Source organism: Pseudorca crassidens, chromosome 16 (genome assembly GCF_039906515.1).
Source record: "Pseudorca crassidens isolate mPseCra1 chromosome 16, mPseCra1.hap1, whole genome shotgun sequence".
Classification (NCBI taxonomy): domain Eukaryota; kingdom Metazoa; phylum Chordata; class Mammalia; order Artiodactyla; family Delphinidae; genus Pseudorca; species Pseudorca crassidens.
This window is the reverse complement of record NC_090311.1, coordinates 17250578-17262640: the sequence shown is the minus strand read 5'-3', so window position 1 is coordinate 17262640 and position 12063 is coordinate 17250578. Positions and strand designations below refer to the sequence as shown.

The window sequence follows — 12063 nt, the reverse complement described above, 5'->3', positions numbered from 1 at the left end:
ACTCCGCATTGTCTTTCTGAAGCCACCCCCCTCCCGGAGCGAGTCCCCGTTCCCTCGCCCAGACTCCCAGGCTCGCACACACTCAGCGCAGGCCTCTCCCCCTGCACACTCCTCCCTCCGTCTCTCCCCCCCTCCCCCGCCCCTCTCCTCCTCCTCCTCCTCCTCGTCTCCCTCCTCCCTCTCCCGGCGCCCGAAAGGATCATTGTTAGCCACCCCCGCCCCGCCCACCCCGGCTGTTTATTTATGCAGACGTCACCGGGCCGGCCCCGCCCCCGGCATCTCATTAAGCGAGTGTGTTCCTCTCTCCCTGTCAATAATCTCCGCTCCCAGACTACTCCGTTCCTCCGGATTTCGATCCCCCTTTTTCTATCTGTCAATCAGCGCCGCCTTTGAACTGAAAAGCTCTCAGTCTAACTTCAACTCACTCAAATCCGAGCGGCACGAGCTCCTCCTGTATCTTCGGCTTCCCCCCCCTTTGCTCTTTATATCTGACTTCTTGTTGTTGTTGGTGGGTGTGTTTTTTTTTACCCCCCTTTTTTTATTTATTATTTTTTTGCACATTGATCGGATCCTTGGGAACAAGAGAAAAAAGAAACCCAAACTCACGCGTGCAGAAGATCTCCCCCCCCTTCCCCTCCCCTCCTCCCTCTTTCCCCTCCCCAGGAGAAAAAGACCCCAAAGCAGAAAAAAGTTCACCTTGGACTCGTCTTTTTCTTGCAGTATTTTTCTGGGGGGGGGGGCAAAACTTTTTGGTTTTTTTTTTTTTTTTTTGGCTTTTCTTTCTCCTTCATTTTTCTTCCAAAATTGCTGCTGGTGGGTGAAAAAAATGCCGCAGCTGAACGGCGGTGGAGGAGATGACCTAGGCGCCAACGACGAACTGATTTCCTTCAAAGACGAGGGCGAGCAAGAGGAGAAGAGCTCCGAAAACTCCTCGGCAGAGAGGGATTTAGCTGATGTCAAATCGTCTCTAGTCAATGAATCAGAAACGAATCAAAACAGCTCCTCCGATTCCGAGGTAGGAAAAGCCCCTCGGGCTGGCGGGGTTCTTAATCTATTTCCTGGGCTTGGCAAATGTTGCTTAAAGGGGAGAAATCGGGGCTGGGGGCGGCGGCGGGACGCCGCGGGGCCGGGCGGGCGGCGTGTGCGTGTGGTGCCACCATTGCAAAAACTTGTAACCCTGTTTTTCTCTCCCATCCCAAACCCCCCCACCTCGCTGATTCTTTTTCTCCCCCATCTCCCCCCTCTGCGTGGCGTTTGCCCCTCGCCCTCCCCACCTCCACCCCTCCGGGAAGGCGGAAAGACGGCCTCCGCCTCGCTCCGAAAGTTTCCGAGATAAATCCCGGGAAAGTTTGGAAGAAGGTGAGTACGCCCCGCGCGCCCCGCAGCCGCCGGGAGCTGTCCCCCGGGCCCGCCGCCCCGCGCGCCCGGGCCCCGCGCCCCGCTCGGCCGGGCCTTGCGTCGGCCCGGCCGGGGCGCCCAGCCACTTGGGGCACTTTCTAAAAAGTTTCTCCTCGCTCTCTCCCGCTCCGCGCGGCCGCCGCCGTCCCCTCGCTGCCCCGCCATGTTAGCGGCCAAGAGGCAAGATGGAGGGCTCTTTAAGGGGCCACCGTATCCCGGCTACCCTTTCATCATGATCCCCGACCTGACGAGCCCCTACCTCCCCAACGGATCGCTCTCGCCCACCGCCCGAACCGTAAGTGCCTCCGCGCGCGGCCCCCGCCCGCTGACCGCCCACCCTTGCCTCCCGCCCGGCCCCGCATGCGGCCCCTGCCCTGCCCTGCCCCCTCCCTCCCTCTCCCCTCCCTCCCCGCCTCCTCCCCTCCCCGCCTCCCCTCCCCCTCTTGTGGCCCAGGCAGCCCGAAACTCTCCAAACTTTTCTGCCTTTTGTGGACTGGATTTGTTTGCACTTCGCCATGTTCTTGCTTTCAGTTTGTTGCCTCGTGATGTTGGGGAGACTTTTCTTTCCAAGCAGGGCTTTGTTGGTTGGGGGGGAATCAGAAGAACTTTTTTTTGCGCTCTGATTCCCCCCGCCCCCTTTGGTGGTGGTGTTTGTTTCTTCACCCTGGGAAGATGACTGTGTGGCTCTTTCTTTTCTCCCTCTCCTTCTCTCTCTCTCTTTTCCTTCCCTCTTCTGTGGCGTCTTGGGCTTTCCCCGGTTAACCCTTTGGCTTCCGCTGCCGGGGACTGAGTTAATGGGCTGCGCCCGACGCGCGGGGTACAGTGGATTGTCCTCCAGGCGTTGGACTTGAGAACTAGCGGGCGCGCGGAGCCCGGGGCCTTGGAGAAGCGCCTCGTCTTTCTCTTTCGGCCGCGTATTTGTTTAGCTTTCTAGTGGCGATGGCTGGCTCTCAGCCCTCCTTCCCTTTTCCCCTGGAAGGTCACGCTTCCAAGACTGGTCCCACTGCAAACTTGGGGGCTCTGGGCTTCCTTTTCTGGGGCCACCCCGCAGGGCCGCGAGCGCCCTGGGCGCCGTGGCCGGCTCGGCTGCCCGGCGCGCTGGCTGCGGGCTTTCCCGGGCTGCGCGGGGTGGAGAGGCCCCTGTGGCCGCGGGTTTTGGTTTGTATGGAGCCAGGATGGCCTCCTCCGAGCGGACTTGATGTATTTCTAGGGAATTTTGGTGCCTTGGGGTTTATAGCGGGATCTGCGCTCGCCAGCTTCCGAGAAGGCCCTCAGTGGGCCCTGGGGGGCCAGAGACCAGGTTGTGCGGGGCCCAAGGGTGTATAGAGGGTGAGGGAGGCCGAGGGCTCCTTTCTTTCAAGGGATTGGGCTGCTGATCGTGGGCCACCCAACTTTGGGGGCTCCAGGGAGGCGCGGGGTGCCAGGCTCCGGGGGGGTGGCGCTTCCCGCGGCGTGCGTCCCGCGCCCCCCCGTGACATTTGTGAATAAGGCTCACCCTCTTCCCCGACAGGCCTCTGCCCCCTGCCCTCGCCTTGAACCCCCTCCCCCCGTCCCACCCTCCTCTAAAAAGCCTGGATTACGAATCTCTAGACGCAATCTCTAAACGTTTGTGCCCGGCTTCTCGGGATTGTCATTTTGCACCCTCTCTGGTTTGGTCCCCCTACCTCTTATTTACACTCACTTCTTCTGTTTTCTTTTATTTTTCGGTAACTCGAGATAGCAATTTGAAATAGTGCACCCACTGTTCAGCAGCCGTGGATTCGGTGCTAATGGCCGAGGGTTTGCCGGACGGGAGTCGATCACATCTACAAGTGTTTTTAAGCATTAAAATATTAACTATCAGGTTTGACTTGTTTTTTGGGGCCCTGGCAAAAATGGCAAGGGCATGCTAGACCGGTCATTTGTTATGGCCAGGAAAGAGAAATAATTATTACCCTCCCTCCCCCTCCCGCGCGCCCAGGCTTCTGCATGCTTGGGAAGCTGGGAGAGCATTTCAGCCCGACCTCCTCCTTCAGGGCCAGTTCTTTCAGGCGGCGGGGGCCGGGCAGTGGGGTTGCAGCTGTAGGGGAAACATTGTCCGGTTACGTTGTATTTTTCTTGGGAGCCTGTGGGCATCCTGAACCGGGAGTATTCGGCTCAGAATCGGAGAGTTTGTGTAATAACCAAGCCGACCAAGCGACATTCCAAAGTAACCCTGAGAATTTCTTACTCTCCTCCCCTCCCCCTACGATGGAAACCTCTCTGGTATTATTTTAAAATCCACTTAGCCATCTGAAAGGCCATCTGAATATTGAGCTTTGATGGTGGGCTTGCTGGCCTTCTTGACTCTTTGCAAACTCCTGCCTGTGACCGCTGGCAATCTTGCCGCAAGATCTCCTGAAACTGCAACAGTTGTGTTGCGCTGTAATTAGGGAACTGGGAAATTGTTAAAGGTAAATAAATGATTTCCCGGTGCGAAAAGGATGGCTCCCAACAACCCCGTCCCCTCTGTGGGCATCGTAGGAACCCTCGGCGTATAGTTATTTTAATTGTGGACATAGCGGGTGGCCTGATGCTGTGACATCAGATGGAGTCTGAGAAGACATTTCTGAAGTCAGGAGGCAGTTTTAGTATTTGCGTGTCAAACACCAACAGACATCTTTAGTGTGCACAGGCCCTTCCTCCTACTATCTGTTACCTGGGTTAGCTGATGTGCTCCAGAATTAAGGTTATTTAAGCCGGTAAGTAGAGCCATGGAAATGAGGCTGAGAGGCTGTTGTGTGTCACTCCTGACCTCTTCGATCAGAGGGCCGGCTTGCAATTCCAGATTTGATACAGCTGCCGAAGGAATCTATAGGCAAGATAGCGGTCTTTTCATGCTCATCTGAAATTCTTAGTGCTTCATAGAGTGTGTTTTTGAGGGCAAGGTGTAAAGACAAATTAGCTGTATGTTCTATTCTCTTCCGGACCCTCCTTGGTGGTGGTGTTCTTTTGCTACATTTTCTGTTAACTTATGAGTGTACCTGTAAACAGTTGCATCCTTTAAAAAGCAAACTCTTTGGATTCCTGATTTCTGCTTTTCTTTTTAAGAATGTAAAGAATTAAGGAGTATCATTAGATGGGCTTATGATGAATAATATTTTATCTCAAGAATAATGCTTTAATTGCTGGAGATGCCATAAAGCTTGATAGTAATAATTTTATTTTAAAATGACAAAAGATTCCTCCATCACATTAATTTAGCCTTTGATACTGTAATAGGAACAGCTTTTAAAAAGGTTCGAATACAAAAAAGCATTAAGGTGAGAGGTCTGGTTGAGGAGATGGGAGGTGATAGAACTGCAAATATTAGAATTGTGGTAACATTTGTATATACCAAAGATAAGAATACTGTTACCATATTAAAGTAGATAGGAAAGAGTAGTTTTACGTTTCTTTTTTCCCTCCTGCCAAATGAGAATATGGGATACGGTGGCCGAAATTCCAGTTAGGTTTGAAATTCTTTTTAAGGGGTTGATTATTAGAGCTTTCACATCTTCTTTGATCCAAAGTTGTTTGCTTTTCAGCTGAAGCTGTTTGCTACTAGGTTGAACAAATAAATAAGCAGCATCTTGAATTCATTTTTGAACTTGGAATCCAGCATTTAAAGGAAACCAAGAGGGGCCTATTATTCATTGGGGTTTTATTTAGCCGGGCAGCAGCTTCTCTTTCTGCCTGGTGAAAAATGGATGTTTTCTCCTCGCTCAAACAGCATAATCCTTTCTTAATACAAAAGATTTAGACCTCGGAGTGTGAAGGGTTAATGGTGGTCCTTCCCCATTGTCCTCCTACCCCCCACCTTCACCCCTGATTGTTTTGACAACACTTTTCAAAGTGTGACATTCCAAGCCCCTACATAACAATGTAATATTACTGTAATTACACAGGTCATTACATTTTAAATAGAGAACAATAAAATGCTTATGGCCCTGAAAAAGAACAGGTGTTCTTGCCCTTCTTTGGTATTTATGCTAATTGTTTTTCATCTCCTTCAGAAATATTTATGGCAAACATGTTTAGATTTCAGTCTCAATGCAAAGTATTAATTCCGTGCTAATCTTTATAGGTTGGGGTTTAATGTCTGCAGTTTGGATTATGGGCTCAACATTCACCCAGTAAGTCATATTTTAATGATTATAAATTTAATATGCCAGTGCTTTGCAGTTTGTTGAAATGAAAGCTTTCTGAAACCCCAGAAACAAACTATGAGGCAGTCCGGGAGGCTGGAGTGTTTATCTGGAAGAAGTGTTTTTGGAAACTTTTGACTGCTGAAGGGAAGTAGCTTTCACTGATGCCCCCTATCTGATTGAGAAAAGATTTGGAGGAAAACAATCCCCGCTCTGGCTAGGAGTTTTCCACCTTGATTTTAATTTTACTGATATGGATTTCATTTAGGGTCCCTGCTGGAAGCTGGTCCGCTCTCTGTTTCTTAGCAAGCTGTGAAAAAGTTACAGGAAGGTTTCCGGGGGCTGGCAGATCAAGAATGCTGTTCTGTTAGCAGCGCAGGATAACTGCAGTTCTGCACGCTATTAAAAAAATATTTGCTTTAGCAAACCAGCATTTTAATAGTTGTACCAGAGGCTGTGCTTTTAAAGATTACAGTAGAAGTCTTTCCAGGTTTTGAATGCCTCCTCACATCCCACGAGGTGCCTGCGTGCATACGAAAAGCGCCTAGATTTCTTGGTGGAGAAATGTTGGTGCAACTTCTCTTACACATGCACAGGGGGTAAACTAGAAGGTATCTAAGAGGATTTTACATTTTGTCAGATGTTTCACAACAGGGGCCCCCGAATCACATTAAAAATACACTGCAGAGAAAGGACAGCTGCAAATTTTTGTGTGGACCTGTGTTTCTGGACCATGACTAAAACTCCGAGGACCTTTTCCCCAGCTGTCTGGAAGTTCTGTGGAAGTTGGTTTATTGGCAGTTAAGTCTGAGGCAACCTGGATTTAGCAGAGGCTCTCTCCTACACAGGAAATAGATGACATTATATTGGGGGAAGGGACAAAACTTCAGGCAAGGAGTGATTTACTCCTTTATTGTTTTTTTTAAAACATGGCGTTGCCAAATAAATAAGCACTTTCCAGGGAAGTAGGTGTAAGCTTTTTTAGTCTTGGTGAGTGGAAGTAGATAATATCTTTAACCACATTTATAACTGTTTTGAGGTGACACATTTCAGAAGTTTTGAGAAGGAGCGGGGTGAATCAAATTCTTGAGGCTTTTATTTTTGAAGGGGGCGTGTGTTGTGGGCGTCTGAGTTTCTTCTGGGAGTGGATATTGGCAACCGTGTAACTAAATCTTCAACTCTGACTTACAATTGAGCACGTTTGTGAAGGAAATGGTTAATTTTACAACCAAAGGCAAACTTGCACCTCGACAGGTCTGCTGAAAGAAATGTGCCCCAGTCCTTTGCTGGCAAGCGCCACCGGGTCATAAATCCACAGGCTTTATTTACAGCCCATAACACTTATGAATGTTAAGATATTTGACGCCACGTTGGCCTTATAATATTCAAGGTCCGCAGACACTGGCAGTAGCTCAGATTTCTCTCACTAATTATAAGCAATGAGATGGGGGCGGGGTGTGGAGACCCCTTCGCAAAAGCTGCCCTCTCCCCTCCTCTGACCCCCATGCCTAGAATCTGAGCTTACTGAGACAGACACCCCCTCCTCCTTTGGCAGCCGACTTGTACTTTTCCTCCAGGCTATTGTTACACACATTTATAAAGAGCACTTTCAGTAATGGAAATTCAGTTGGGTGGGTGGGAGGGGCTCGGCACAAATGCCTTTTTTCAAAAGCAAAGTTGCTCTAGGTGTTTGCATCTTTTTTCCTTTTCTTCTGGCTTCTCCCTGTTTCCTTTCTTTCTCGTTTTTTTTTTTTTTTTTTTTGAGACCCTCTTGCCTATATTGTGCATATTTCCCAGAATACTTAAAGAAACCTGATACGGGAGATGGGTCTTTAATTTATACGATGTTCCACTGAGCTGGAAGGGAAAATACACACATTGCAGAGTGCGCTAGTTAACGTGAGGGTTTAAAAAAAAAAAAAAAGTGCCACAGAGTGAGGAGAGTTGATTAAAAGAATTAATAGATGAGAAAAAAATTCCAGATTTACCTTGGGAGTGGGAAGGCCATTCATTTGGGGGAAGTGCACTGGTATCTGGGGGGAGGAAGCACAGAAAAGTAGCAGGGGAGGAAGAATAAATGTTTGCCTGAGAAAGATTAGAAAAGGGTAAGAAGATGGGACAGAGATTTGGGCATGAGGAAATGGCTTGATTGAAATTAGGGATTAAAAGTTTCTTAGCGAGAGGTAGAAGTACCATGGGTGGGGGGTGGCTATTAGCAACTATATGGCTCAGCTCAGTAAAAACTGGTTGCAATCCACTTTCCACCCAAAGAGCTCTATCCAGCAGCAGATAGTCTTTCATGTAAGTTATTGTGTGAGGAGCTGGGGATGGGGCATCTGCGGTCAAGACCCCGATGTGACAGAGAAGGCCAGTTATCCTCCTGATTTTAATTCATTCTTAAAAGAGTGGGCTTTCTAGTGTGTGTGTTACAAACTGACCACCTGGTAAAGGGGGAGTGGGATTCTGAGGTGTGTGGGTAACTGTTGAGGGGGGTAGGAGCTGATCGCGCTGTCCTTGCTGGCCGGAGCCTTCCTTCCATCCAACCCAGACTTCAAGACAGAGGCTGAAAGGTTTTATTTTCTAATCAATGGAATGCAGAAACTTACTAGCCCTCAGGGACAGATATGAATCCCTTAACAGCTCATTACAAAGATGGGGCTGTGGGATCTTTGAACGGGTTATCAGCCCTGGTGTTCTTCGGTTTTCCCAGGATAGGTTTTTTTCTTCCTTGGGCACATCTGATTTCAGGCTGGTAATATGTCTAATATTTTATTCTTTTCTTTCCTTCTTTTTTTTTTTTTTGGTCATGAAGTAGCCCCAAACAGCTCGATCTACAGGGGAAAGGAATGGTTACTAGTGGGATCAGCTCTGAAGGAGTTAAAATTGCTTGCTAAAGTTTGGCATCATGAAAATAAATTTGAGGCCTGGTAGACATTAGTAAGGCACAGCACATTTACAGAGCTTAATTAGTACGAACTGTAATTGTTCATGGTCTGCCAGAAGAAGTAATGTTCAGGAAAAGTGGAGTCCTTCTCTTGCAGTCTTTAGTTTGAAACCGATAAATCACTTGCATATTTGTGTAGTGATTCAAATGGAGCTAAGACCTCTCCCATCCCAACATGTGGTAAATTGTAAAGTCAATGAATTGCAGATGTAGGCTACAGTGAGATTCTCTAAGAAAATGCAGAATGAATGGGAAAGAGTGATGCTATAAATATTTACTGAGAAGATAACTAGGTTCTTGCGTGCTGGACCAATTATGATGTACTAAATATATTAGCAAAATGCTTAAAAAATCGAGAGGATTTGTGTGGGTCTTTGGGTGGGTTGGTTGGTTTGGGAAAGTGAAATAAAAGGCACTATGTTATTGTCGTGTCAGTTTTATTAAGCCTGAATCACAATGGCATACCCAGGGAAGGACACATGAAACCCACATTAATGCAAATTAATTCGTTATGAGTGTGCAGCCTGTGACTGCTAAGTGGAGTAATGATGGGGCATCATTTTAAGAGTGTTAGTGTAGCAACTTTTAATGAAAAATGCTGTGTTAGGAACATGTCTCAGCACTTTAGCCCACGTGTTTTTATATGCTGGAAATGTGTTTTGGACAAGAGCAGGAAACTTGCTTCACTTTATTCTCCCCTCTCCCAAACAGTTTAAGAAATGTAATTATGTTTTGATGTTTAAAGAAAATCATCTAATTTTCCCTCAAAAAAACCAATCCAGAAATGCCCATCACCATAACCAAGTTCGACTTCAACTTCTTTCTTTCTTTCTTTTTTTTTTTTTGCAAGAGACTGCAGCACAAAGTGGAAAAACAATGAATGTAGCATCCCCCATAGACCCATAGATATAAGTTTATTGAAGTGATTCCCCCCCCCCTTTTTTTTCTTCTTAGAGGATTTTGGTCTCAGGCAGTGTTGCAAGTCAATACTTCTTTCCCCAAATGTGAGTAGGTGGATGTGTATGAAAGCTGTAAAAGTTAATGATCGTTCTCTGACTCATAGCTGATGGTTTCAGGTTGAGGAAAAGAAAAGAAAAAATTAATGAGGGTAAATAGACATTTGATGGAACGTTGAGACAGTAAGAGAGATTGTTCCTGTGTCTAAAGGCATGTGTTTTGTTGCAGCAGAATTTCTGAAGGAGAATGCCAGGAAGTGAAAAGGGGTTGCCTTTGTTAAGTTGTTGTTGTAGGAGGGTACAGATGTTCTGTGTCTGGATCTTTGCAGGAATGTTTAAGCCTCCGTACCTAGCAGTCAGTGCTGGCTTTGCCTTCCCTGTGGAAGTTAGAAGTCCCCTTGGCATCTTTTAAGGGGGCGGGCAGGCACCCAAAGGCCTGATCAGAAGTTTCCCACTAAATGTAAGAGGCTCCCAGCATAGGGCTGAGGGTGCTGTCTCTGTCCTGCAAAATGACTGGTGACTTAAGAAAAAGTCTTAGATATTTAAGCCTCTATTCTGCCTTTTATGCTAATGACATGGAAATTAAACTTCAAGTGCCTCACGGTGGTAGCTACAGGGGAGAGGAAGGTGGACCAAAAAGTCCCCCAAACCAAAACCGTTTAGGAAATGAATCTGAATTTCTTCTTCTTTTTTTTTTTTTAAATTGAAAGCTTGGTGATTCATAAAACTGGAAATACAGCAAATGCTCCCCACTCTTCCCAATTTAGTGGAATGAATAGGCATACAAAATTAATCTTCATCCTACTGGAAGTTGGAAACCCAATGTAGTGTTTCAAGATTTTTAGTCGCCTCTGAGGATGAGATCTCTGTGATTGAAAAAGCTGTTTCCCTTTTCTCCCATCCCTGGCTATCTCTGATGTCTTGTATCTGAAACATCAAATTTAGGGCCAGTAGTAGTGATTAGAAATGAAATGAGAGAAATCAAGATAGGATTTCTTGATAAGGGAGGTGGTTGATCGTAAAATGTTGGTTTTTGAATTGCTGGAAAATGTAGGCAAGGCTGTGCTGAGCACCAGCGCATCTCCATGGCTCTTCCTCTGGACCAGAGGGGGCTGGGTCACCGGGAGGTGTTCAGATGGGTGGTTGGGTGGGCTTGGCCACTGTAAACAAGCACACAGGAAGGGAAGGTTTGTTTTGTTGAGAGTTTCACAGAAAGAGGACATGAAAAGTACCTTGGAGTTCTCATGTGGTACTGCTTCAGGGTGCCTGGGGAGGGGCGGGGCAGGGGGGAACCACGGTGAGGGTGTGTTGCGGACCCAGGGTACAAGAGTCCAGTTGCTGGATGCGGAAATGACGTGCAGTGCTGCAGGTGGCCAAGAGCAGGGGTGGTCCCAAGAGTCCAGGCCTGGGGGAACCTGGTTCTTGAACTCAGATGAGCCTTAGATCGCCACCTAAGATCTCTCAAGCGCCCCTCATCTTCCAAAAGCAAACAAACAAACAAACAAAAGCACAAAGGGTCAACCCTCTCTTGTTCTTTCTTCTAGCTTTTTACGGAGATATAAATAAACTATTGTTCCAGTTTAGAATGCCAAGTTTTTACCGGGTCCTTGTATTTTATGTTTGTCTTAAAAAGCTAGACTATAATGAACAAGGCATCTCTGTGTTTTCCAGGGATGGAAAAAGCAGTATTTAAAGGGTGTGTTTTAGAAAAGAGTATTTGGGAAAAGAGGGGGTGGGAACCCAAAGGAGAAACGAGAAAATTGTCTTCGTCGCTGTTGCTGGGGGGAAGTGTTTAAGCTGAAAATCTCTCCAACGCAGTGGGTACTGGCTGGGAGTGAAGAGCTGATTGGAGCTTGTACTGTGTGGATTTATGAGCTGGTGGCGGTTATTCCGTGTGCCTGGATACCTGAGGAGGGGAGTTGCATTACTTGGGGATGTTAGATTGGTGTGTGTGAAGGTGAAATTGACTTTGTCCTGCCAGATTCTTAAGGACCTTGCAGCTGCATTTGTACTGTCTTAATTGTAGCATTCTCTCTGGGGTTGTGTTGTTGTTTGGGTGGTGCTGAACGTGAGGATTAAGTGTGGAACCGGACAAATGGAAATTGAATTTGGATTAGCCACAGTTTCATTAATTTATTCAGAGGGCCGTGATGATATGAAATTTTGTTTACTCGACGTATACTTAGTTATCAGGTGTCCATTCGATTTTAATTGACGATAGGAGATTTCTGTGGTTACCCTGAGTGCAAGATTGCCTTAGGGCTCCGCAAGGTTTGTGGGAAGAAAAGCTTGGACAAGTTTCCATTAAGCTCTGAATCAGGCAGTTGGAAAATCGCAGCATAAAACCGGCTGAAAAGGGGGACGAGGTTTTAGTGTTGCCTTCTCTCTCCTGAGCAGGGGAGTCCCTCGCTCCGACAAGAGCTGCTCTCAGCCAGGAATTCCAAACTCGCAGAGGAACCTATCCCTCGCACAAAAGTTGTTTTTAACACAATGCAGAATTGTCACAGTAATTAGTGCGATCTCCTTACTGACTGGCAGTTTTCACAAAAAGGACAGGGGGGCAAGGGGGCAAATTCATCTGTCTTTCTCAGTGACTCACTTTGGATGAACTGCTCCTGAG

General features: G+C 47.2%; 1 protein-coding gene across 41 annotated transcripts in view; it reads left to right on the top strand.

Annotated features, from left to right (window-relative positions):
- The first annotated feature begins 272 nt into the window (after positions 1-272).
- The window catches only part of TCF7L2 (transcription factor 7 like 2), a 197718-nt gene continuing 185927 nt past the window's right edge, over positions 273-12063 (top strand). For 39 of the 41 annotated variants that reach the window (XM_067709372.1, XM_067709375.1, XM_067709374.1 and 36 more), the window contains exons 1-3: positions 273-1015; positions 1293-1359; positions 1569-1693. In XM_067709372.1, the coding sequence (XP_067565473.1) occupies positions 827-1015; positions 1293-1359; positions 1569-1693 (381 nt within the window). In that variant the 5' untranslated portion in view covers positions 273-826. The remainder of the gene's footprint in view (positions 1016-1292; positions 1360-1568; positions 1694-12063) is intronic. The other 2 variants (XM_067709394.1, XM_067709392.1) reach the window with 1 other exon arrangement.